The sequence below is a fragment of the Heterodontus francisci genome, chromosome 25, assembly GCF_036365525.1.
Source record: "Heterodontus francisci isolate sHetFra1 chromosome 25, sHetFra1.hap1, whole genome shotgun sequence".
Classification (NCBI taxonomy): Eukaryota; Metazoa; Chordata; class Chondrichthyes; order Heterodontiformes; family Heterodontidae; genus Heterodontus; species Heterodontus francisci.
In genome coordinates, this window is record NC_090395.1 from 75,292,325 (window position 1) to 75,320,314 (window position 27,990).

General features: G+C 42.7%; 1 protein-coding gene across 2 annotated transcripts; it reads left to right on the plus strand.

Moving 5' to 3' along the window:
- The first annotated feature begins 171 nt into the window (after window positions 1–171).
- fam72a (family with sequence similarity 72 member A) lies at window positions 172–27,989 on the plus strand. Of its 2 annotated transcripts, XR_010977520.1 has the most exons (5): window positions 172–1,513; window positions 17,886–17,963; window positions 20,707–20,831; window positions 23,837–24,145; window positions 24,786–27,989. XR_010977520.1 is itself a non-coding variant. In XM_068057536.1 (4 exons), the coding sequence occupies exons 1-4, from the start codon at window positions 1,368–1,370 to the stop codon at window positions 23,923–23,925; spliced, it is 438 nt and encodes a 145-aa protein (XP_067913637.1). In that variant the 5' UTR covers window positions 172–1,367; the 3' UTR covers window positions 23,926–27,989. The 2 variants fall into 2 exon arrangements, 1 of the variants encoding a protein (XP_067913637.1); XM_068057536.1 differs by having other exon boundaries at window positions 23,837–27,989.
- The last annotated feature ends 1 nt before the right edge of the window (window position 27,990 follows it).

The following is a 27,990-nucleotide window of genomic DNA, read 5'->3' on the forward strand; positions in this document are numbered from 1 at the left end:
AGAGATAGAGGGATCAGTCAGTGTGTACTGAGAGATAGAGGGATCAGTGTATACTGAGAGATAGAGGGATCAGTGTATACTGAGAGATAGAGGGATCAGTCAGTGTGTACTGAGAGATAGAGGGATCAGTGTATACTGAGAGATAGAGGGATCAGTCAGTGTATACTGAGAGATAGATGGATCAGTCAGTGTATACTGAGAGATAGAGGGATCAGTCAGTGTATACTGAGAGATAGAGGGATCAGTCAGTGTGTACTGAGAGATAGAGGGATCAGTGTATACTGAGAGATAGAGGGATCAGTCAGTGTGTACTGAGAAATAGAGGGATCAGTCAGTGTATACTGAGAGATAGAGGGATCAGTGTATACTGAGAGATAGAGGGATCAGTCTGTGTGTACTGAGAGATAGAGGGATCATTGTATACTGAGAGATAGAGGGGTCAGTCAGTGTGTACTGAGAGATAGAGGGATCAGTCAGTGTGTACTGAGAGATAGAGGGATCAAGATATATATATAAAGATAGCCTGAGAGAGATGGATGGTACATGTTGAGAGATATAGGCATACAGACAAAAGGGAGCACACACATACCACACTGAGTGAGAGAGAGATCACCAGAGGTAGTCTGAGGGAGAGGGTTGTTATATACTGAGAGAGGCACATAGAGAAAGGGACAATGAAAGGTTGAGGGTGTGGTTGCAGAGAGGTACATAGAACTTGTACGCAAAGCTTGAGGGAGACAGATCCTGCGAAACGGGAGGAGCAGTCAAATATGTTAACACAGCTACTGATATACAGGGGAGTTCTGGACAGACACTGAGATTCGGGCAGTGACACTGAGTACACATAAAGGCATTAGAAATATAGCCAGAGCCAGCTTTTGCTAGAGAGATCCAGGCAGGCACACGTGATTAACGAGGGTTGGGAGACTGTCAAAAATGCACTAATGGTCAGATCTACAAAGACAGCGAGGAGTGTGAGCCTGAGGTGTAATGAGAGTGGAGTACATAGTAATCCTGAAAGGGCACATTCAGGTATTGAGAGCAAGCCAAGCAGTCTGAAACATCTAGGGAGGGAAAGTTGTCTGACTGACTTTTTATTTTAATTGAGTGAAAGTTTGATGTTGGAAAGTGAGATTGTGTGTTAAGTTGCAAGAAATAGTGGGGTGTTTCAAGATTCAACTTTTTCTTCTGGGAACAGAAACAGCGTGAATCAATATTTGCTACAAACAAGTCATTAAGAATATTTTAATGATCCGATTTAATAATTTCACCCACTGATTCACTGGGGCAAATTGGAGAGACAGTTTTAAAAGTACATTTTTTAAAGTACGTTTGACCGTTATCAAGTTCAGTAACAGAAGTCAGAGATGTCGACACTGACGTTTAAGAATAAGCTGGTTGCGTTGCTATGCTGCAAGTTCTGTGATAATATGCTGTGTGCCCGAGGCATGAAGGCAGTCCTGCTCGCTGATACAGATGTGGAACTTTACTCCACTGATATCCCTCCAACAAGGTAAGGATCAAACTGTGATATTGCTCACTCTGTGCTAATGCATTACGATTTGTAGTTCTTGGTATTTTAATGACTTTTAACTTCTTTACCCAGAAAGTGGCGAGAATGTAGAACTCGCTACCACAAGGAGTGATTGTGGTGAATAGCATCAATGCATTTAAGAGGAAGCTAGAAAACACATGAGGGAGAAAGGAATAGGATATTCAAATAGAGTGAAATGAAGAGAGATGGGAGAGGCTCGTGTGGAGCATAAACACCAGCATAGACCAGTTGAGCTGACTGATCTGTTTCTGTGCTGTAACTACTATGTAATGACATGTTTGCAAGTTTACATTGATAGAAACTGTCAGTTGTGGCTCGGTTGCACTCTAGTCTCTGAGTTAGAAGGCCGTGGGTTCAAATCCCACTCCTGAGACTTGGGGTGGAATTTTATGAGCCCTGCAAGAGCAGAATGTTTGGCATGCGGGGTGATTTCATTAGATTAGATTAGATTAGAACATTACAGCGCAGTACAGGCCCTTCGGCCGTCGATGTTGCGCCGACCTGTGAAACCATCTGACCTACACTATTCCATTTTCATCCATATGTCTATCCAATGGCCACTTAAATGCCCTTAAAGTTGGCGAGTCTACTACTGTTGCAGGCAGGGCGTTCCACGCCCCTACTACTCTCTGAGTAAAGAAACTACCTCTGACATCTGTCCTATATCTATCACCCCTCAACTTAGGTTGGAAGTGTTTTTTCTAATTTCTGACGGCAGGATTTTTTATCGAAATTAAGTTGACGGCATGTTTGCGGCATTCCGGGGTTCCCCCCGCATGGTGGTGGATTGCAGCTTTGCATTCATTTACATGCCATGAATACTTATTACCTCACGCTTAGTTCCAGTTAAGTCCTACCTGCCAGATTAAGTGGACATGCCAGTCGACTTTGTGCAGTTGAGTCAGAGGTCAGTGTTTTTCTTTCTTGAACTCATCGGCAAAACGAACACCAACATTGGAATGGATGTTTGTCTTCAGGCTCGGCACCAGCAAGGATGATTCCTCTCGGGATGGCGCGAAGGCATGGGGGAGGAGCGGGGAGGGTACTCGGGGAGGACAGGTAGGGGTGATCGGGTGCATGGAGAAGCAAGGAGGGAAGAGGGAAGCGTCCAGGGTCTGTAATGGTTGCTATTGGTGCTGAGGCTGGATGTGGGCAGCTGCAGAGGTGGTGGTTGATTTGAGCATTACGATCAACAGATGGTCATGAGCAGCCTAAAGGGAGGGATGAGTGCTGTCAATGTCGGGAACCTGTGGGGCAAATTCAGGGTACTGGCTGATAGATGGAGCAGTCACAGTCAATGGGAGCGAATGGATTCTGCAGGGGGGGTAGGCCAAGACTTGGGTTGGGTATTCTATGACCTCATAGGGAGGGGAACGAGACTTGGCAATAATATTAAGGTGGATTTGAGGAGGATCAAGGGTTAGAGTTGGCATGACGATTGTAAATGTAATATGTAATGTAATATCTCCAAATTTGCAGATGACACAAAACTAGGTGGGAGGGTGAGTTGTGAGGAGGATGCAGAGAGGCTTCAGGGTGATTTGGACAAGTTGAGTAAGTGGGCAAATGCATGGCAGATGCAGTATAATGTGGATAAATGAGAGATGATCCACTTTGACAGCAAAAACAGGAAGGCAGATTATCATCTGAACGGCTATAAACTGAGAGAGGGGAATATGCAACGAGACCTGGGTGTTTTTGTATACAAGTCGCTGAAGGTAAGCATGCAGGACCAACAGGCGGTAAAAGAGGCAAATGGTATGTTGGCCTTCATAGCGAGAGGATTCGAGTACAGGAGCAGGGATGTCTTGCTGCAATTATACAGGGCCTTGGTGAGGCTACACCTGGAATATTGTGTGCAGTTTTGGTCTCCTTATCTGAGGATGGATATTCTTGCTATAGAGGGAGTGCAGCAAAGGTTTACCAGACTGATTCCTGGAATGGCGGAACTGACTTATGAGGAGAGATTGAGTCGGTTAGGATTATATTCGCTGGAGTTCAGAAGAGTGAGGGGGGATCTCAAAGAAACCTATAAAATTCTAACAGAACTTGACAGGGTAGATGCAGGAAGGATGTTCCCGATGGTGGGGTAGTCAGAACCGGGGTCATAGTCTAAGGATACGGGGTAAACCATTTAGGACTGAGATGAGGAGAAATTTCTTCACCCAGAGAGTGGTGAACCTGTGGAATTCACTACCACAGAAAGCAGTTGAGGCCAAAACATTGTATATTTTAAAGAAGGAGTTAGATATAGCTGTTGGGTTTAAAGGGATCAAAGGATATGGGGGGAAAGCGGGAACAGGTTACTGAGTTGGATGATCAGCCATGATCATAATGAATGGCGGAGCAGGCTCGAAGGACCGAATGGCCTACTCCTGCTCCTATTTTCTATGTTTCTATGTAATGGGAGTAGGAACAGGGGAGGAATGGCATGAATAAATTAATTATGACACTATCCAAGGTAATGGGGGAAGGTTCAATGGTAACAGAGGGAAGGATTAAGGTTATATTGGGTGGGTTAAGGGTAACGGGTGCAGGCTGGAAGGTTACAGGAGGAGATTGGAAGATGGGGAGACTTGCTCTAAATTGTACACATACCATTTTCTCCAATAATTTTTCAAAAATTCTTTCACGGGATGTGGGCGTCGCTGGCCAGGCCAGCATTTAATGCCCATCCCTAATTGCCCATGAGAAGGTGATGGTGAGCCTCCTTCTTGAACTGCTGCAGTCCATGTGGGATAGGTACACCCACAGTGCTGTTAGGAAGGGAGTTCCAGGATTTTGACCCAGTGACAGTGAAGGAACGGTGATATATTTCCAAGTCAGGATGGTTAGTAGCTTGGAGGGGAACTTGCAGGTTGTGATGTTCCCATGCATCTGCTGCCCTTGTCCTTCTGGGTGGTAGAGGTTGCAGGTTTGGAAGGTGCTGTTGAAGGAGCCCTGGTGAGTTACTGCAATAAAGCCTGGCTACCCGACCAAACCCAACTACATGTGCCGGTTTCGGTTTGGGTCAGTCTATATTTTGTGTCCAACATTCGGGCTCGAGTCGGGTCGAGCTGGACTGTACTGTTTTGTTGTGTTGTTTTCTTTTTATCTACGTTTTGACGTGATTTTTTATTGTTTCAATAATATGTTTGATATTTTCGGGTCGGGTCAGGCAGGAAGAAAATTAAAGGACTTGGGCCTGGTTCAGGTTTGGGTTGGCTGTTGTCGGGTCAGGCCCGGGTCGGGTTTTAATTTCATACCTGAGCCAGGCTTTATACTGCAGTGCATCTTGTAGATGGTACACACTGCTGCTGCTGTGCTTGGTGATGGAGCGAGTGAATGTTGAAGGTGGTGGATGGGGTGCCAATCATGTGGGCTGCTTTGTCCTGAATGGTATCGAACTTCTTGAGTGTTGTTGGAGCTGCGCCCATCCAGGCAAGTGGAGAGTATTCCATCACGCTCCTGACTTGTGCCTTGTAGATGGTGGGCAGGCTTTGGGGAGTCAGGAGGTGAGTTACTCGCCGCAGGATTCCTAGCCTCTGACCTGCTCTTGTAGCCACAGTACCTATATAGCTGGTCCAGTTCAGTTTCTGGTCAATGGTAACCCCCAGGATGTTGACGGTGCGGGATTCAGTAATGGTAATGCCAATGAATGTCAAGGGGAGATGGTTGGATTCTCTCTTGTTTGAGATGGTCATTGCCTGGCAACTGTGTGGTGCGAATGTTACTTGTCACTTAACAGCCCAAGCCTGGATGTTGTCCAGGTCTTGCTGTATATGGACACAACTGCATCAGTTATATGAGGAGTTGCGAATGGTACTGAACATTGAGCAATCATCAGCGAACATCCCCACTTCTGATCCTATGATGGGGGGAAGGTCATTGATGAAGCAGCTGAAGATGTTTGGGCCTAGGACACTACCCTGAGGAACTCCTGCAGTGATGTCCTGGGACTGAGATGATTGACCTCCAACAACCACAACCATCTTCCTTTGTGCTTGGTGTAACAGTGGAGAGTTTCCCCCCAATTCCCATTGACTCCAGTTTAGCTGTTGATAATGCAAACTACATGGCCACTCAAGGATCGCAAGGAGAGTGGGAGGAGACAAATGATAGTGGGATTTCCACCTGGCTGCAATTTTAAGGCATATAAAAGCGAACTGCACATTGCTTCGATGGCTCAGCTGACTGGCAACAGAGAACTGAATTGAAACCCTCTGCTTATTTCATTATTTGAAAAGCTGCAGCAACATGGGTCTCATACACCCAATTTGTCTACTACCATGGGAAGAAGAGTAGAGGGAGCAACTAAGGAGGGCTCTTTCCCCTCAATGCATGATGCCTGAACGCCAGCAACAGGCAGAACAACAAGGTGAGGATGCTCCGAATTATGACATCCAGGAACGGCGTTATCGAAGACAGGCATTGGCACTTCATCACATACTCAGGACAAGGACAAATTACCTTCAAATATCAGAGAGGCAATACCAGCCATGCCAAAGGATGTCATGTGAAATGGTCACAGAAATTTGTATGATCCTGCGGCATGATCTGCAACCGCTTGGCTTTGGTGGGAATCCCATGCCAGTTGCCCTCAAGGTGACTACTGCACTCAATTTGTTTGTCTTCCAGGAATCAACGGGCAACATATGTGGCATATCACAGTCTGAAACCCATAGGTGCATCAAAGAGGTGACCAATGCCCTATTTCGTTGAGCAAATGATTTAATCTACTTACCTGTAGATGGGGACAGCCAGGCAGCAAGATCTGCAACCTTCGGTGCCATCAACGAGTTCCCTAGAGTGCAAGGAGTGATCGAATGCATTCATGTGGCCATTAGAGCTCCCTGGGACTAGCCTGCTGCATTTGTGAATTGCAAAGCCTTCCACTCTTTGAATGTACAGCTGGTTTGCGACCACATGAGAAGAATCATTCATGTTTGCACATGTTTCCCAGGGAGCTGTCATGACTCATAAATTTTGAGGAACTCACAGCTGACAGGAATTTTTGAGAAACCAGCTGAAGTAGATGGCTGGATCCTTGGTGACAAGGATTACATAGAAACATAGAAAAATAGGAGCAGGAGTAGGCCATTCGGCCCTTTGAGCCTGCACCACCATTCAATACCATCATGGCTGATCATTCAAACTCAGTACCCTGTTCCCGCTTTCTCCCTGTATCCCTTGATTCCTTTAGCCTTAAGAATGATATCTAACTCTTTCTTGAATATATTTAATGATTTGGCCTCAACTGCTTTCTGTGGTAGAGAATTCCACAGGTTTACCACTCTCTGGGTGAAGAAGTCCCTCCTCATCTCAGTCCTAAATAGCTTACCCCTTATGCTTAGACTGTGACCCCTGGTCCTGGACTCCCCCACCATCGGGAACATCCTTCCTGCATCTAGTCTGTCCAATCCTGTTAGAATTTTGTAGGTTTCTATGAGACCCCCTCTCATTCTTCTAAACTCTAGCGAATACAAGCCTAATTGACCCAATCTCTCTTCATACGTCAGTCCTGCCATCCCAGGAATCAGTCTGGTGAACCTTTGCTGCACTCCCTCCATTGCAAGAACATCCTTCATCAGAATCGGGGCCAAAAATGCACACAATACTCTAGATGTGGCCTCAACAAGGCCTTGTATAATGGCAGCAAGACATCCTTGCTCCTGTACTCGAATCCTCTTTGTATGAAAGCCAACGTACCATTTTCCTTCTTAACTGCCCGCTGAACCTGCATGCTTACTTTCAGTGAATGGTGCACAAGGACACCCAGGTCTCGCTGCACCTCCCCCTTTCCCAATCTATTGCCGTTCAGATAATAATCTGCCTTTCTGTTTTTGCCACCAAAGTGGATAACCTCACATTTATCCACATTATACTGCATCTGCCATGTATTTGCCCACTCACTCAACCTGTCCAAATCACACTGGAGCTTCTCTGCATCCTCCTCACAGTTCACACTCCCACCCAGTTTGGTGTCGTCTGCAAACTTGGATATATTACATTTAATTCCCTCATCTATATCATTAATATATATTGTGAATAGCTGGGGTCCTAGCACTGATCCCTGCAGTACCCCACTAGTCACTGCCTGCCACTTGGAAAAATACCCGTTTATTCCTACTCTTATTTTCCTGTCTGCCAACCAGTTCTCAATCCATGTCAGTACCTTACCCCCAATCCCATGTGCTTTAATTTTGCACGCTAATCTCTTATTTGGGACCTTATCGAAAGCCTTCTTAAAGTCCAAATACACCACATCCACTGGTTCTTCCTTATCTATTCTACTAGTTATATTCTCAAAAAATTCCAGTAGATTTGTCAAGCATGATTCCCCTTTCATAAATCCATGTTGACTTTGTCCGATCCTGTCATTGTTTTCCAAATGCTCTGCTATTACATCTTTTATAATGGACTCTAGCATTTTCCCCACTACTAATATCAGGCTAACTGGTTATTAATTCCCTGTTTTCTCTCTACCTCCTTTTTTAAATAGTGGGGTTACATTATCTACCTTCCAATCTGTTGGAACTGTTCCAGAGTCGATAGACCATTTCTAGGGCCACTTCCTTAAGTACTCTGGGATGTAGATTATCAGGCCCTGGGGATTTATTGGCCTTCAATCCCATCAATTTCCCTAACGCCATTTCCCTACGAATACTGATTTCATGCAGTTCCTCCTTCTCACTGGACCCTATGTTCCCCAACATTTCTGGGAGGTAATTTGTGTCCTCCTTTGTAAAGTCAGAACCAAAGTATGTATTTAATTGGTCTGCCATTTCTTTGTTCTCCATTATAAATTCCCCTGTTTCTGACTGTATGGGACCCACATTTTTCTTCACTAATCTTTTTCTCTTCACATATCTATAGAAGCTTTTACAGTCAGTTTTTATGTTCTCTGCAAGCTTACTCTTATACTCTATTTTCCCCTTCTTAATCAATCCCTTTGTCCTTCTTTGCTAAATTCTAAACTGCTCCCAATCCTCAGGTTTGCTGCTTGGTCTGGCCATTTTATATTTCTCCTCCTTGGATCTAATACTATCCCTAATTTATTTTGTAAGCCACGGTTGAGGCACCCTTCCTGTTTTATTTTTGCACCAGACAGGAATGAACAATTGTTGTAATTCGTCCATGCGCTCTTTAAATGCTAGCCATTGCCAATCCACTGTCAACCCTTTAAGTAACGTTCCCCAATCTATCATAGCCAACTCGTGCCTCATACCTTCATAGTTTCCTTTATTAGATTCAGGACCCTCGTCTCAGAATCAGCTCTCTCACTCTCCACCTTAATGAAGAATTCTATCATGTTATGGTCGCTCTTCCCCAAGGGACCCCGTACAACAAGATTGTTAACTAATCCTTTCTCATTACACAATACCCAGTCTAGGATGGCCTGTTCTCTAGTTGGTTCCTCAATGTATTGGTGCAAAGAACCATCACGTACGCACTCCAGGAATTCCTCCTCTACAGTATTATTGCTAATTTGGATTGCCCAATCTATATGTAGAATAAAGCCACCCATAACTACAGTTGCACCGTTATTGCATGCATCTCTAATTTCCTGTTTAATGCCATCCTCTACATCACCACTGCTGTTTGGGGGTCTATATACATCCCTCACCAATGTTTTCTGCCCCTTGGTGTTTTTTAGCTCCACCCATACAGATTCCACATCAGGATTCTCTGAGCTAATATCATTCCTCATTATTGTATTGATTTCCTCTTTTACTAACAACGCTACTCCACCTTCTTTCCCTTTTTGCCTGTCCTTCCTAAATATTGAATACCCCTGGTTCATTTCCCATCCTTGGTCACCCTGCAGCCATGTCTCCGTAATCGCAACTATATCATATCTATATACATCTATTTGCGCGGTTAATTCGCCTACCTTATTGTGAATACTCCGCGCATTGAGACACAATGTCTTTAGACTTGTCTTTTTAACACTCTTAGCATTATTTCGCACTATGGCCGTATTTGTTTCTTGCCCTTGATTTCTAGGCATTCCACTTTTGCCTTTTTGTTTCCTGTCTTTCGTTTCTATCCTTGTTTCCTCCTCCTCAGTCTCCCCGCTCAGGTTACCCCCTTTGTACATGGTTGATGACACCAGTGCGGCATCCCTAAAGCACAGCTGTAGAGAGACACATTTACCAGAGCCATCATCGAACACACCATTGGCATGCTGAAAATGCACTCTGCTGCCTTGACCAGTCTGGAGGGGCTCTTCAGTACGTGTCACAGAGGGTCTCAAGAATAATTGTTGTCTGCTGGCAATTAGTTGCGGCAACATTCTGCAGGTGGGGGAACAGCGGTCCTCCTCAGATGAACATGACTATGAAGAGGGTAAGGAAGAGGACAACATTGCCAATGATGCCGTTATAGATATAAGGGCCATGTGAAAAAGACGTCAGGGAAAACCTAATATTTGCATATTTTAGACAACATTAAACCACTTCATAAAGGAACGTTGGGAGGAGAAAAAACATTCTCCAAATATGTTCACATACGCCTGAGGTCTTCTTTTTGATAGCAGCAATGAATAAGGGCTCTTCTGACAACATGAACCTGTAGTGGGGATGTGCCTAACGGCCTGTATGCTATTAACTTCATTAAAAGAGACCTGCATCTCCATTGGAAAAATTGTCCTGCATCAAGGCATTAACCCGCGTGCATAGGAAGCTACAATGTTGCAGCACTTTGATGTGACCGACAGATCAAATCTTCTCAGGGCTACAATGGAACCGACAATACACCAATGCAAGGAAAGTAACGGTGTGACTGCAGAACCACAAATGTAAGGCATGTTAGTAGTGAAGAAAATGAAAAATCTGCAAACAACGCACAGCCATCATTGAAGACTGAAGGCTCAAATAGCAATGATAAATGGACACTGAACACTTACTGAAATGCTTTGCAAGCATCAGTGCGGTTCTGCCTAGGCCTCCAATAAACATTTTCCCTTTCAACTGAAACAAAGCAAACAATTTACAAGAATGCATCAAATATCACAGTTAATAAAGATATATTTAAACTTCTGCAATATGTGCACAATATTTATAGCACCCGTGCCACCTTTGTGCTCAAAACTGTTTATTTTTCTGTTTTCTACCACTATGTCTAGGTGCGACCCCGACATTAGCAGCTGAGGTGGAGACAGTCTGCTTAGTGCACTGCCCTGTTGCTGTGGATGACCGTGGCGGGCATCCCTTGGAGGAATGGGGCCTTGATGGCTCCATCCTACTGGGAGTCTGCAGCACTGGTGTGTGAGTATCCCCTGTGTACTCACCTGCTGGAGTTAAGGGGGTCAATGTCAGGGGGTGGGGGGGAATGAGATTCCGCTTATCTTGGGGGTGTCCAGAGAGGAAGGCCCCAGGGCAGCTGGCACATGCTCGCCCTCCATCTGGATGCATGAGGCACCTGCCAGTCTCCATGAGGGGAAGGAGCAACTGTAGGGAGGTCCAGGTTCCTCATTCCCCGTCGCTTAGACTCTGCTGCATGGACCCCATGGCTACAGCGATGGAGTGCAGGTCAGAGCGATATGACTCGAGTGCTCAACCAGACTCACCACAGAGCTTGCCAAGCTCTCGCTGAGGAAGCCATATGCTCATATGCCTGGGACATGGCAGACATCATGGCTTGCTCCATGGCACACGCAAAGCCACGCATGACCTCAGGCATCTCTGACATAGCCACGCATGACCTCAGGCATCTCCGACATATTTTCCACATGGCTTTGCTGCACATCCATCAGACTTCTCGTAGCAACAAACAGAGGATCATCATGAGCGTGGGGCTGAGCAGGGGCCTGGTCCCCATCAGTCCTCCGATTGTCAGGGGACTCGGCTGGCACATGCCCCCTCAAATGCTGGTACGTGTTTGTGTCGGGCACACCAGATTGTGACCCAGATTCTACTCTTAAACCCCCTGTGGACGTATCTGCGCTGGTGGAGGTGGAAGAAGAGGCAGGTGACGGTGCACCCTCTGGGGCATTGGCTTCATCTTCCTCCCCAGAGGAGGAATCTTGGGCTTCGCAGCGTTCTGAGACTCGAGTGCATGCACCTGCAGTAGAGACACAAACAGAGGCATATTATGCATCAGCTGAACATGAGTTTACACACTAAAATAAAAGCAAAATACTGCAGATGTTGGAAATCTGAAATAAAAACAAGAAATGCTGGAAATACTCAGCAGGTCTGACAGCATCTGTGGAGAGAGAAGCAGAGTTAACGTTTCAGGTCAGTGACCTTTGGTGTGCACATATGGGTGCAAGACTGAAGATGACACTTCATTGTTATGCCTTGAGGATCCTGCCATGCCATCTGTGATTGCCCTTCCTCCCTCCGCTCTTGCTATTTCTGTGGCCTCCTCCTCAGTCCTCCTCCAGCACTCTGCTGACTAGGACCACCTCCACCTGCCTTTGCCCACTCACGCTGCTTGTGGGTGCGTTTATCCTACAGTAGATGCAGACCCATCGGCCGTCCATATCTCCGCCTTAAAGACGTCTGAAAACGCGACATGTAGTCCTGTGACATTGATCACAAGTCGTGGGAGTCAGTTGCTAGCGATCGCCAGAGCTGGCGGGCAGCCATAAAGGCGGGGCTAAAGTGTGGCGAGTCGAAGAGACTTAGCAGTTGGCAGGGAAAAAAACAGATGTGCAAGGAGAGAGCCAACTGTGTAACAGCCCTGACAACCAATTTTATCTGCAGCGCCTGTGGAAGAGTCTGTCACTCTAGAATTGGCCTTTATAACCACTCCAGACGCTGCTTCACAAACCACTGACCACCTCCAGGCGCTTACCCATTGTCTCTCGAGACAAGGAGGCCAAAGATAAGATAAGATAAGATGGTGCAGATTCAATGACATGTCAAAAGATGAATCACAATCATTGTATACATGCATTGACATCACTCATTTAGTGACTCAACTGACTTTCGTACAACACATCCAAGCACATCTACAATGCCATTCAGTAGTGTATGGCACCAAGGCTGCTCACACATTCCAAAGCATGCCTCTGTCTTAAAGAGACGGAGCCCGGGATAAAAAATGGATCAGCTTCTCCAAGACCACTTACCCTCACTGATTTGAGAAGTCATTGATTGCGACACTGTACCCAGGTTCGCCATATCACCCCACAGTTCGAGACCTCCTTTGCGACCTCCATCCAGGCCGCCTTGATCAGGCAGGTGGGTCTTCTGACTCCATCTACAGGTAAGAGGACCTCCCGCCTTTCCCTGACGGCCTGGAGGGAAAATGGGATTAGAATAGTTAGGTGCTTGATGGCCGGCACAGACACGATGGGTCGAAGGGCCTGTTTCTGTGCTGTATAACTCTATGACTCTATTACTGAACTGTGGAGCGGGGCACTGCCTGCTGGCTGCCATTTTCTTTGTTCTTGCTGTAGTGAACAAAAAATGATGGGGAGTTGGTGCTGGGTTTGAAAAATTAAGGAAGGAAAAAGCAGTTACAAATAAGTGAAAGATTTAATTTTGGTAACTCTGAAGATATTTGCATGACATGAAGACTGCTGCTCCTTGAGGCTCGAAACACAGAATGCTTTATAGCCGTGGCGTTCATGGTGCTTGAGCCAGTGACCGTGGTTTCACCAATGAAAGGCCGTCCCTGCCATATGATTGCATGTGTCTCCCATGCCCGTCACCCTACCGTTCATTTACATACAGAATTGTGTGGGATATGGGAAAAATGGCAGAAGCAGAAGTTATGCCTTCTTCTGGTTCTGCAGTCGGACTCATCAAATTCTAGCTTTGTACACAAATATCTAGGCTGGCACTCCCAGTGCAGTACAGAGGGAATGCTGCACTGTCAGATGTTCTGTCTTTCAGATGGGATGTTAAAACGAGGCCCTGTCTGCCCTCTCAGGGGAACATAAATGATCCAAGGCACTATTTCAACAGCAGGGGAGTTCTCCCAGTGCCTTGGCCAATATCTATTCCTCAATCAACATCACTAAAACAGATTATCAAGTCATTATCGCATTGCGGTTTATGGGATCTTGCTGTGCAAATTGGCTGCCACATTTCCTATATTATAACAGTGACTATACTTTAATAGTACTTTATTGGCTGTAAAGTGCTTTGGGACATCCTGAGGTCGTGAAAAACACTGTAAAAATGCAAGTTTTTTTTAACTTGTATTTTCTGCCAACCAATTGGATCAGAACTGGTTTAGAAATTTATAGATGGTGCACCCAATGGCTTAGAAATGAATGTTCCTCCCAGTGGAGGTGTTAAATTATCCAAAACAGGAAGGTTAATGTTGAGTTACCTGATTAATATTAGACTCAGCATCCCTGGACCAAAGAGTGGAAGCTTTCTGCCAGGATTCCCACTGCTCATTGTTATCTCATGATTCCTGCTGGAAAATGTGTGTATTTGTAAAGCCTGGCTACCTGACCCGAACCCGACTAGACCCGACTACATGTTTCGAGTTCGGGTCAGGTCGGGTCGAAATTCCGAGTCCAGCATTCGGGCTTGGGTTGGGTTGGGCTGGACACTGCTTCTGGGAAGTCACAGGAATCGCCTGCTGCCGGAACAGATGAAGGAGATTCGTGTCGGGTTGGGTCGGGTCGGGTCAGGTTGGGTTGGGCGTGAAAAAAAATTAAAGGGCTCGGGCTCGGGTTCAGGTTCGGGTTGGCTGTGGTCAGGTCGGGCCCAGGTCGGGTTTTAATTTTATACCTGAGCCAGGCTTTACGTATTTGGACAGAATCTGGTTCAATTGTGATTCTTGCCCCCTGTCCCCTACCAGTTGAATCTTCTTCTGTCGTGTCGCTACACCTTCCCTCACCACTGTTCCACACAGGCTCTGGCTCAATCTGGGTGGCAGAAAGTTGGGTGTAGTGTTGCAGAAGGATTTGCAAGCTAAACAAAGCTTGATAGGGACCGCAAAGTGAACATTCTTTCTGTGGCCCCCACTAGTTGAATAATGTGCCAACACTCACTGTTTAGGCTTGCAGGCAAGTTACCCGAAAACTATTGGGTCTGTGAAAGGATATCCCCCCAAAAAAGGTCACATCTTCAAGGGGGAATAACATTGGTTTGAAAAAAATGTATACAAGGCCTTTAATCATTGTGAGTAAACTGGTATAACAAACAGAACTAATGGCAATAAAATACAGAGTAAGAATGAAGAAAAGGCTTGCATTTGAATCAAGCTTTTTACACCCTGGGATGTCCCAATGCTTCACAGCGAATTAAGTACTTTTATGTAGTCACTGTTGTGATGTTGGGAAATGCAGCTGAAAGGTCTCACAAACATTAATGGGATAAATAGCCAGGTTATCTGATTTAGTGATGTGAGCTGAGGAACAGTTGTTGGCCAGAAGTCCCTGTCCTCCTTCTGATTGTGTTGTGGGATCTTTTATGTGCACCGGAGAGAACAGTTTAACGTGCCCTCCAAAAGACAGCACCTCTGGCAATGCAGCACTCTGTCAGTACTGCACAGGAACGTAAGCCTGGGTTATGTGCTCAAGTCTCTGGAGTGGAGGTATGTTGCTAAGTGGCAAGAGTGCTACACCTGAGCTGAAGTTGATGCCAGCAAGGACCTCTACCAGCTGTAGCCATATTGTGTAGTGCTTTACTCTCAGTGGGCTTAATGTCCCATCAACTTTACAGTGTTACCAATAAAGGCAATCCTGTAACACAATTGACCTGGTACTATGGCTGTCAGGCACATCAATACCCTCCTGTGCTTGAGTATTTATTTTAATCCTTCTGAAAGCAAAGATAATTGATTTGGGAAAATGTGACATGGGGCAGACCATATTGCCACTGTTAGCGACATTTGTCCTGGAGGTGCCCAATGACTCCTTGTGTCCCAGAGCAAACTAGTGACTATTTTTTAAAAGATGCATTAATCCCCTGCAATTTGTTGCAAAATAATGGCTGATGCATTCAATTTTTACTCCATTTGTGAAGACAATCCTATAACCAAGCAGAATAAATATATCCAACAATTTCTTGTTACGTATTCCATTCATACAAAATGCCAGGCCCAGTTTTCTGTTCTTTTGTTGAAGAGATGGGTTTTTTTTCAAGTCTTTATTTCGAGGAGGTTCTGATTTATTGGCACTGCCTTAATTAGACCTACTTTCTTATTCCTTATAACAGAGCACCATCAGTGGGGCAGTTGTGAGACCTGAGCTGCTGTGATTCCAGCTGATTTCACTTTGCCTGTTCCTTTATGTATGCTGATTAAATTGGATATATGGAAACTATTTACCACATGCGTCTACACATATAGTAATAATCCTGATGATGTTTTTCCTCCTCCCCTCACACCCTCAACCTGAGGGATAAGAATGAAGGAGTTTCCACCATTAGCATTAACATTGTCTGATAGCGCACTGTATTAAATCAATGTAGGTTGCACTTTATTAAAACAAGGTATTTGATTGGAGTGTGCAGCCTATATGTGAGAATTGTTTTTTCCAGAGGTGGCTTATATATGTGATAGTAACGCATATCACCCAGCTAACTGCATTACTGTGTAGAATTTCTGATCCTCTTGAGTTTCACAGCAACAAATTGCATTTATATAGCGTCTTTAATATAGTAAAACATCCCAACGTGCCTCACAGGAGCAATGCCAAACAAAATTTCATACCACATCACATGTACCCGACCACCTCGCAACCTCAAATGGAATGAGATTTTCTCTGAAGTGTGGCACCTGAGAGTACATCTCCTCCATTTTTGAATGCAGATGACATTGGAAAATGTAGGAGAAAAAATAATTTAAATAAATTTACTGAAGGCTAGTTGATTAGAGTTTTGGGGTATTATAGGAGTGAACAAAAATTATATAGAATACAAAACACAGAAACAGGCCATTTGGCCCATCCAGTCCATGTTAGTATCTATGCTTCACTTGAGCTTCCTTCCATCCTTCCTCATCTAACTTCTGTTCTCTTCTTCCTCACTAGTTTATCTAGCTTCCCCTTAAATCATCTATACTATTCTCCCCAACTATTCCTTGTGGTAGCGAGTTCCGCATTCTCACCACTCTCTGGGTAAAGAAGTTTTTCCTGAATTCTCTTTTTGATTTTTTGGTGACTATCTTTTATTGATAGCATCTAGTTTTTCTCTTCCCCAAATGGAAACACTCTCTGTGTGTCTACTCGAACAAAACCTTTCATAATTTTTAAGATCTCTATTAGGTCACCACTCAGCTTTTATGACTAAGTATAACTTTTAAAACATCGATAAATATTCTTTCTGAACATTAAAAATATCTTCTGTTTCTAAGATTGTGGAAGTCCACTATGTGGTGTCATGCTGGTGAATCAGCCTAGCTCAAAATAGAATGGTTATAGCATAGCAGGAGCCCAATTCAGCCTGTCGAGTCCGTGCCAGCTCTCTGCAAGAGCAATTTAACTAGTCCCACTCCCTTGCCTTTTCTCCGTGGCCTGCAAATTGTTTCTGTTCAGGTGCCTATCAAATTCTCTTTTTAATCCAGGATTGAATCCACCTCCACTACCTCTCAGGCAGTGCATTCAAGGTCCTAACCACTCGTTCCATAAAAAAAGTTTTTCTTCATGTCACCTTTGTTTCTTTAGCCAAATTCTTCTGCCAATGGAAACAATTTCTCTCTGTCTACTATGTCTAGACCCCTCATAATTTTGAACACTTCTATCAAAATCTCCTATTCACGAAACTGAAGTCCCTCATCTCTGCAACCAATATTGTAGATCTTTTCTTCACCCTCTCAAAAGCCTTCACCTTCTTCTGTACTGTAGAACATCCGATTATGACCCTGATTCTTTGAGTCCCTGATCATGACTTGCCTGTCAGCAAGGTACTGGATACTTTTAGACCCAGAAATCCCATGTAGAGGTTTGTACTATTGCCAACTATTGCCAAAATGCAAATGATTTCCAATTTTCTCTCTTCTCTCCTCACTGGGGTATAAGCTTCAGTTGGCATCTACAGCACTCTGGCTTCTCCCCAAATTGCTTATTCTTTGTATGGGCCTAGAAGTGAGTGTCGGGTAATTTGATCTTGGAGACTATTGCAGCTGAAGCTAGTCCTGTTCAGAGCCAATGTCGCATCAGTAAAAAACACAGAAAAGGTTTCTAGGTGGCAATCAGGAGCAGGAACCCTGCAGACTGAGTCAATGAGGGCACATGTACTGTTGCCCTGGCTGAGACTGCCTACAGAAAGTAATTCAAAGCTGATAGTTGTACCACTGCTTTGGCTCCTATATTGGTGTGAATACTGGTATGACAGACTATAGACTTGCTGTTGGGCCAATTATTCTGCTTGGGCACGTCCCACTGAGTGATGAAGATTGCAGCTGTTACTTCACGCTGACTTGTTCTAAATTACAGGGCCGTGGACTTTGTTGGAAATTGCTACTCCACAGAAAGCTGCAAATGTAAAATAAAAGACATTGCATGTTTAAAATGGTAAGTCTGTTCTCAGCTGTAATTGGAAGTTCTAAATGAATGACCACGGAAGAATGAGTGTCTGGATTTTGTTTTGTCTCATGGCAAGAATAACTAAAATGCTTGACCCTAACTACAGTCACAATAACTCTTCCAATTTTTTTTTAGGCACATAGGAACGAAAGTAGGTCATTCAGCCCTTTGAGCCTGTTCTGCCATTCAATTAGATCATGGCTGATTTAATTCCATCTATTTGCGTTGGTTCCTTATCCCTTAATATCATAACCCAATAAAAATCTCTCAAAGTCCCCCTCAACATCCCCAATTTTCTTTGATATTCTTTAGATGCCATCTTGACTCAGTCACCTCTGTCGGAAGATTGTGGGTTCAAATCTCACCATAGTCTTGAGCACATAATCTGGGCTAACATTTCAGTGTAGTACTGAGTGAGTGTTGCACTGCCAGAGGTGCTGTTGTTCAAGTGAGATGTTAAACCAAGTTATGTCTGCTGCTTGGGTAGGCAGAAAGAAATCCAAAGCTCGATTGGAAGAAGAGCAGGAATTTCAAATGGTGTCCTAGTCAACATTCTGCCTTCAACCAACACAGCTAGTCATTCATTTACTATTTTTGGGATCTTGCTGGAAGCAAATTGGCTGCATAACAGTGACTATACTTCAAAAAAAATATACAGAGTGCAAGCTTTTATAAATAGGGGGACACAGTATAAACGCAAAGAAGTAATACTAAACCAATACAAATTATTGGCCAAATGGCTATTAGAATATTGTGTCCAGTTTTGAGTGCCCCAGCTCAGGAAGTATGTTAAACATTTGGGTTGCTAGGCTAGCACCATAACCACTAGTTTTATTCAAAAGCAAAATATTGCGGTTGATGGAAATCTGAAATAAAAACAGAAAATGCTGGAAATACTCAGCAGGTCTGGCAGCATCTGTGAACTCCAGTTCTGACAAAAGATTAACGACCTAAAACGTTAACTCTGTTTCTTTCTCCACAGATGCTGCCAGACCTGCTGAGTATTTCTAGCATTTTCTGTTTTTATTTCAAACTAGTTTTATTCATTTGTTCGCTGTTTCACTCTGCTGCTCTCTCACTTTCTCCTTCCCAAATAATTTCATGTTTGCAGTGTGGTGTGTGTGTGTATATTCTTCAGCTGTTGATTCCAAGAGTATCTGTTTTCAAATGCTGGCTTCTCATTTGATAAATGTGCTATTTATAGCTTCCATAAATAATCTATGTATTTAAAAAAGCCTTTCTGTCACATTAATAACCTACTTCATATGTTTACCATTAATAGTGCTTTATTCCAGAAATTATGCCAATTCCCTTTGAAACCAAGAGTAATGGGAAGTGAACAAGAAGTTCCTGCTTGGATGCCTTCAATTAATTTAATTATAATAAAGTAAATAAAGGAAAAACTTATATTTATATGGTCTTTAATGTCTTATACAGTGAATTACTTTGAAGTGCAGTGACTTGTGTAGACAAATTTGGTGACCATTTTTTGCAACGCAAGGTCCCACAAGATCAATGAGTGATTTGTTTTTTTTTGACCCCACATCCTATCCATCACTAAGACTGCTTACTTCTACCTGTACCTCTGCTCCACAACCACTGAAACCTTTGTGTTCTTATCCCCTCTAGACTAGATTTCTCCAATGTCCTATATGCTTCATAAAGCAATTTGTCCAGAACACAGCTGCTCATAGTCCTTTTCCTGTGTCTGTTGTCCCTGTTTTCACTGACTTACATTAGCTTTGGCCTGCAAGGTGTTGAATTAAAAATCCTTGTCATCAAGTTTCCCAGTGGCCTTGCCACATCCTTTCTATACAACTTTCTCTAGTCCTAGATCCTTCACTTCTCTGATTCAAGCTTTTTATGTTTTCTGACTTTCCTCCTTCTACTCTTTTATCCTCCCCCCTCTACCTACCCTTCTCATACATCCCACAAATTGGTGGCAGAGTCTTCAGCTACCTAGCCCTGTTTGAATATCCTTCCTGAACACCTGCACCTCTCCATTTCTTTCTCCACCTATAAAATCCTTCTTTTAAACCAACCTTTCAGTATGCTTCAGGCATCTGTTCCTTTATTGTTTTCTCCCTCCCCTTATCTTATCTTGGGATGTTTACTGTTTTGAATATTCTATATAGATGCAAGTTGTTAGAAGTATCTATAAGATCTTGAGTTCTAAGTTTTGGAGAGCAAATGTTGCTGTCCACTTTCATCCCCTTTTCTAAGGATGCTGATTCCCTACCAGGGTTTGTTTCCACAGGTAGTAGCTACATTTTTCATGTGTGAATGTTAGCAGGCTATTCAGCTGTGGAAATCAGCTTGATTCAGCCTAATCCTGTTCTTAGGACAAGCTAGCAGAAGTAACTTGATCAGGAAGTGAAACCTTGGCTGACTTTGCACAGACCTGGGACTTAAACCTGAAACCTTCTGGTCTGTGTGAATTAGTACTATACCAGCTTGTGTCATAACCAATGGGACCGCTGATTCCTGACACTTTTGAAGCTCAGTTCCCATTTTTTCTTAGCACTGATGCGTGTACTTAAGTATTCTTGTCAAATATTCTACTTCAAATATATAATAAATGTATGCTATGCATTGATTTTCAATTTGCTGCCACTCAAGAAGTACATGAGTTTTCTGTAAGGAAAATGGGCAAGTTGTGCTTTGGAGAGGATTCTGTTGCAACAGCTGTGAAAGCAGATCATATGCAATCATCACTTTCTCTTGTTTTCAGTGGTAATGCTGTTGGCTACCATGTGGTCATCCCATGCAAACCGTGTTTGCTTTCCTGTAACAATGGCCATTTCTGGATGTTTCACAGCCAGGTGATCTATGCTGTCAACAGGCTGGATTCCTCTGGTAAGCACATTATCAAGCTGAGTTGGGAAAATGCAGTATAGTGTCCCCATTGTCCAGCCGGCTAGTGTTGTATACACACAGGGAGCTGATAGCCTAGTTGTTATTGAAGTATGAAAGATTGTTTTGTAGACGTTGTCCTTGAACTCAAATGCTATTACAATCATTTAAATTTTTGCATGCTGCACTTTACGACATGTAGCAAAACCTGCTCTCTTGGTAATCTTGAGAGGCCATCTGTTTTAAGGGTGATTGCTCCTAATGATATAACATCAGATTACTGAGACCAACATGAACCCTCGCTCACAAAATCTTGTAGGTTATTTACAGTGATATAAAATTGTGATTTTATCACACCTCAGAAGTTTGTAGTTCTTGTGCCAATGAATTGCATGGAGTAATGGATTCCTGGCTGTCCATGAAGAAAGGTCCTAATCCCAAGCTTTCAAAGGAAATAGAAAGTGGAAATGGATGGGGAGACTAATCTGAGCTTCTGCTATGATCCACCTCGTCTGCTGGTTATAGATCATCACTGGTAGAGACCACAGAACAGGGCACTTGACCACTGGGGACTGGTGTATGTCATACAGGATCTAAATAAAAGTGCTAATATCAGATGTTTAAAATAGGCAGTTACAATTGCTCTTTGGGATTAAATATTATCATTTAACTCCTGGATTTACTCTGCCTTACATAACTAGTTAAATACTTTGATATTTTCACTAGTTTTGAAATATTTTATGGTCAAATTTACATAATTCCCTGATGACTTAGTGTGTTAGTGTACCATATAGTACAGCACTGAACTTTACCGATCAGGGAAACCTGTGTTCACTTTACAGTCTGTACTGTTGTTTGCCTTGATATGGAAAACATCTAAGGGCACTATAATTGGCCACAACACCCCTGAACTATGTAGAAAATAAATCATCATTGGTTCCCATTCCTGATTACTATTGAGTGATCCCTGCTGGAAACTGCACATATGGATATCCACTGGAGACAGGATCAGGCTTTATTTTAATGCCTTCCAGCCTAGTAGTCTTGTCAATACCTGGATAAAGAGTTGTGCCTAATGGCTGACATTACTGGTGAAACAGTATCACAGAATGAACTGACATTTTCAATTGGGGGAAGCAGGAAGCACTTAAAAAAAACTCTCAATTTTTACACATAGTTGAGGCATTGAATTATGACATCAAAGACAAACTTGTGGATTGGAGACAGTGGGAGAGAATGAGGGTTTTCTATCTGATACAATAAAAGCCTGAACCTACTGTATAAAAAAAGTTGTCTGTGTGCACATTTGAGGTGATCTAAAAGGAAGACCAGGCTTGTTTGGAGCAAAAGGAAGTGACCTAAATCTTGCAAATAGTTTTTCTCTTGCAATCTGGATGAATTCCAGGTGGATGTAATGACCAGTAACATTTGGGCCATGTCACGAAGGTGAGCTCCAATTTATTTTAACAGAGTAGCTTCAGAATTTTTTTTAAACATACAGTTTTACAAGATTTCAGCTCCATAGTGCAAACTATTCCTGTTGATCCAAAATCCTCTTTTACTTCATAAAATGAATTATCCAGTAATTCAAATAAAACTTTAAAAATAAATGGCCTTTGTTTTTGTTAGAGGAAGATTTTGAATTAATGGACATAACAAGGTGGAGGGAAGAGAGCTCCAAGAGGCAGGGGTACAATGACTGAAGGCTTTGCCACCAATGATTCAGGGCAGGGGAACGTACAGTGACAGAGGTCTCGGCACTGGTGAAGGTATAGGTAAGGTGAAGCCAGACCTAGGAGGAATTTCTAGATTAGGATTTTGAAGTCAATGCACTGAGAGATGGTCATTCAATGGAGGATGGTAAGCTCAATGGGTAGGACTCTGGGATAATCATAGAATCATAGAATGGTTACAGCACAGAAGGAGGCCATTCAGCTATTGCGTCCATGCTGGCTGTCTGCAAGAGGTATTTAGTTAGTTCCATTCCCCTGCCCTTTCTCTGTAGCCCTGCCAGTTTTTTTCTTCAGTTACTTATCCAATTCTCTTTTGAAAGCCTTGATTGAATCTGCTTCCACCACCCTTTCAGGCAATGCATTCCAGAACCCAACAACTCGCTGCGTAAAAAGTTTTCTCTTATGTTGTCATTGGTTCTTTTGCCAATCACTTTCAATCAGTGTCCTCTGGTTCTTGATACTTCCGCAAATGGGAATAGTTTCTGTCCATCCACTCTGTCTAGACCCCTCATGATTTTAAACACCTCTATCAAATCTCTTCTTAACTTTCTCTAAGGAAAACAACCTCAGCTTGTACAATCTATCCATGTAGTTGAAGACCGTCATCCCTAGAACCATTCTTGTAAATCTTTTCTGCACCCTGTCTAAAGCCTTCACATCATTCCTGAAGTGCAGTGCCCAGAGTTGGACACAATACTCCAGCTGAGGTCAAAACAGTGTTTTATAAAGGTTCATCATAACTTCCTTGCTTTTGTTATCTGTGACTCTATTTATAAAGCCTAGCATCCATATGCCTTTTAAACCACTTTCTCAACTTGTGCTGCCACCTTCAACGATTTGCGCATTTATACCCCTAGGTCTCTCTGTTCCAGCATCCCCTTTAGAATTTAGAATTATACCTTTTATTTTATATTGCCTCTCCCTATTCTTCCTACCAAAATGTAACACTTCAAACTTCACTGAACTAAATTTCATCTGCCACATGTCCACCCATTCCACCAGCCCGTCTATTTCCTCTTGAAGTCTATCAATTTCCTCCTCACAGTTCACAAGACTTCCAAGTTTTGTCTCATTTTCAAATTTTGAAATTCTGCCCTGTACAGCCAAGTTTAGGTCAATAATATATATCATGAAAGGCAGTGGTCTTCTGATCGATTCCTGATGTAGGCAGCGGAGATACGGATCCTCTGGAATTTTTTTTCCATCTTGTATATGGATTAGATATTAAGGGGAAAATGAATGCTAATGCTGACAGTGCAACTTGTTTGATTTCAGGTGTTGATCTGCTTCTGTGGGGGAATTTACCAGATACAGAAGATGAAGAGAATATATATAACCTGTCTGAAGAGGAATGTATCAGATGATACAGCAAAGGAATCAAGAACTTCAGATTTTGTGCTTTGCTTTTAAAAAAATATAAATGTACATTGTCATCATTTCAAAGTTTCTAAACACTTTCGAATCTCCCAAATGAGTTAACTGCAATTTGTGGACTGGAGCCAGTTTGCTTGAAGTTCTTTTCACCAGGGAAGGTTGTGAACATACGCTCCCTGAATGTTGACAAGTGAACACCAGGCAGGATTGGTGAGCAGTTGCCCATTTTGGTGCTTTGCAGCTTTCTAGGCACTTTTGCCTATGATTGAACATGAACATTGGTTTGCCTTCACACTGGGCAGGCGTTGCACAGCTAATACTAAATTTCACAACTGACGTGACTTACAGCTGAAGAAGTTGCTTTGGCTGCATGTGGTATAACATTGGGGTTGGGACGTTTTCAGCCTCTTCTCCAAATTCTGTTCCCAGTGATCAATCTGATGTGAAAGCTGTTTTTTTGATAAGTGGCCTATTTGCACTCAAAGAAGCCAAGGATAGAAAACTTGTATTAATAGGGAAACCGAGCAGGAATTTACATTTATTTTAAGAGCAATTTCCTTGGGGATAATCTTACAAGATTCATCATAGAACTGGCTACATTAATTGTTGTTAATGCCTAAATTGGAGCTACTACTGAATGGGAGCTTGTGATGAGCAAAGCTCCATTATGAAAGATGGCTGTGCTATGCTCAGCTCCCGCTGCCCTTGCATTTCAGATTTTCATTGGAAGAAACAAATGTGGACCTGGGCTTATGAGCTTAATTGTGGCTAAATATATGTACATTAGGACTTTCTGTCCAAAGAAATGAAGTGTGTTCTAAATATGTTCCATGTCGATCCTCATTCCTAGGTCAACAGCCTGCTACTGTGAGTTTCTGATATCATCTACTTTTCTGGCTTTTAAATTCAATTTCAAGCATTAACTGTCCAGTAATGCAATGTTATGCAATAGAATAGAAACTGCTGAGCAGCCAGAGGCAGGACCATAGCGACACCCTTTCAGCCTCATGCATTCATTTTGATAGAAATTGCCTTGCAAACAGCAACAATCTTCACCCAAGTTTGGATTTCTGGCTTAAATCAAACAGACACGTCACATCTTAATGCAGCTGCTATGTTTTTGTTCATCAGTTGCAAGTGGTATTTAGACTTCATCACAGGATTTGCTTACAATGTTTACTCGGACAATGAAATGCATCTCTGCTCTCCATCTACTCAGTTGGATGCTCCTCGACCTCTACCACGACGAATTCTTTTGGAACTGCTTGTTATTGGTTGGGTTGCTTTCTTCTGCCCTGGAGCAGTTATTCCAATTGATAGAGCTAACCACGAAGGCAGCTCCCCTTTCAACAATATTGCTGGTGTTTCCATGGTACTGAAGACTGGTATTTTCGCCCGTGTTATACGCTATTTTAACATAACCAAGAAAGTAAAGCCCTCACAATGATCAAAAAGCACTCACACAAACTGCTTTACCTCTTACTATTTTACCAATAAATGCATTATGGTTAAAGTTCACATGCACACGCAGCAGATCTATGTATTGAGATCACAAGCCCAACCACAGCATCTATTACTCATTCTATTTACTAATCAGAAATGCAATTAGCCACGTGTGGCTCTTTGCAAATGTATTGGACACCCCTCTATTTGTAATGAGTCTCTGAACTATTAACGGAATTAACTGGAAAATCTTTTCAAAGGAATGCCTCTTCATTCACTTTATTTGCACAAATTGAAAAGTTTGATTGAAAATTAAGGGTGCATTCTGGATATTATGGTCAAATTGCCTGTCTGCTCCGCGCTCAGGCTCATGAGTAAAAAATGGCCACTTGTGCAAGGTACTAGAGCGTGGCTGCTCTATATGGAGCTGTCGGTGTCAGGAGAGGAGAAACCTTCATTGCCACATGAATGAACACTTTTTGTATGTATGTGAAATTCGATGTTTCTATGATCTAAGTATGGGAAAGTGATTTCTGGTTTTTTTGAAACTGCAAAGGTCACATATCATTTGTACAGATGCCAATCATATATTTTTCAGTCCTGTTTCAGAGGGCTGTCAAATCAATTTGTTTTAGTTGGACCTTGTTTTGCTTTATAGTTTGCCCAAAGCGTTCAGGCATTTGTGCAAGCTCCCAGTTGTAAGGACAACTACCAAATACAATAGGAAACTAGATGCACACCCTCAGGTTTTACACTGTAATGTGGACCTGACTGATCTCAGCAGTTTGTGGGTTTCTGTGCATGTCAAGCAGACTCCTGTCCTCACAACGACAGTGGGTTGGAGGAGCAGTGACAGCTTCTCAAATGTTTAAATGGAACAAAGTGCCTTTCAGTTTAATTTTGGAAACTTTGGTTGAAATTTAAAAGTTGCTCAAAATCTGAATGCTTTTTAATCAACTTCTATTCAACAGCATTTACTAATTTGCCCAGGAATGTTGCCTAAGGTTGTTAATCTGAGAGTTTCAGGGACCAGAGGTCCAAGTTTGCTTTCCTGGTCTGTGCTGAGCCAGCGCATTTGTAGGGATGCTATTAGTGACCACAACAGAATAATGGGGGGAATATCAGCCAAATGGTTCCTTCACCTGATTATTACCCAGCAGGTGCATGTGTGTGAATGGGGTAGGAGTACAGAATTGGCTTACTGTGTTTCCCCTTTTCCTTCCTAGTAAAAATAACCCGTTGCTACTCGATGTCTGGGCTTGCTTAAGAATGGCAACTGGAGGATTACCATGACTTTGGAACTGAATCCAGTTCAGTTGACACCTCCAGGAAAGAAGGGGATAAAACTGGTGCTAAAAACCCCTCTCTAGATCCAGAAATTGGCACATGTCAAATGTCTCTTGTTCCCCCTTCAACAATTGAAGTGCAATGCTACACAGAGTTATAATTTGCACAAAAGTGATCCATTACCTAATACGGGCAGTAATGTGCCAGTGAATTCTTTCTGTCAATGTTTTGTCTGTTTTCTTTTACTGGCTTTTTTGAAAAGGAAGGAAATTCTAATACATTTTATCTTTAGGTCAGGATTTTTTGGATTGAATTGGAATGAGGGAAGAAATCCTTTGTACTGGGATTCTGTAGAGTGAGTAAATTGGAGTTGGGATTTAGTCGGAGTGAATGGCTGGTGTTTGGTGATGTGATCTTCTATTTATTTAGTGTGAAAATGCGTGTGCTTTTATTTTCCTAGTTGGCTAGTGTAGATGAGCCAGTGTCCCACATGAATAGCACTCCCTGTTGAGGTATCTGTGTACTCTGGTCAATAAAACAAAAATAAAGTCATAGGCAATTTCATATTTTTTCTCCACACTCAGCCTTTTATGTGGTTGCACTAAATATATAATAATGGTTACTAGAGACAATTATAAGGTTGTAATAGGTTGAAGAATACCCAGAATGCCCTTATTGTGAATTGTTTTTGATATATTCCATCTTGTGAATTCCTTGATTATACAAATGCCTTGAATTTCACAGAGAAATCTAGTATTGTAGAGTTTGAACTTTTTCAAGAGGGCATTAATTCCCTTCATAACATTCTTGCGGTATATTGCAAGGAAGTTATAATGTGAATGTCATAGCTGAAATGGTCAATTCCGATACATTAAGGATTGTTTTATATTGACAATGGTTTTCCACTGCAGGGATAATTTATTTATTCTAGTTCAGAAGGTTTGTACACTGATCTACTGTGATTAACCTCAGGAAATGTGCAGCAGATCCACCAAAATCTGAAGAGGCCAGGTTAACTGGTGAGGGAGACTTTTCACTAGGACTGTTCTGATGAAGATTCTCCGCCAGAAAATTAACCTGCTTTTTTTTTATCCTAATGCTGACATGTTTCCAGTATTTTTTGTCTTTTTATTTCTGATTTTTGTTGTTTTGTTTTAAACAAAAATGTAATTTTCAACTGTGATTATCTGTACTCTGAGCTTTGAGTCTTTTCCTAGTTTGTCTGCAGTTGCATTCATTCTGTAGGAACAGTAGCAGTTGGTGCATGAACCTTTTTCTGTTTAAAGTACTTGACATTTTGCCGTAAATTTCAGTAAAACTTCTTT

Bases quoted from the DNA above. Each gene is read 5' to 3' on its own strand.
- fam72a (XM_068057536.1), top strand. From the start codon at position 1,368: ATGTCGACACTGACGTTTAAGAATAAGCTGGTTGCGTTGCTATGCTGC. The intron at 1,514-17,885 runs GTAAGGATCAAA...TCTAAATTACAG, and splicing joins ACTGATATCCCTCCAACAAG to GGCCGTGGACTTTGTTGGAA. The intron at 20,832-23,836 runs GTAAGCACATTA...GTTTGATTTCAG, and splicing joins CAACAGGCTGGATTCCTCTG to GTGTTGATCTGCTTCTGTGG.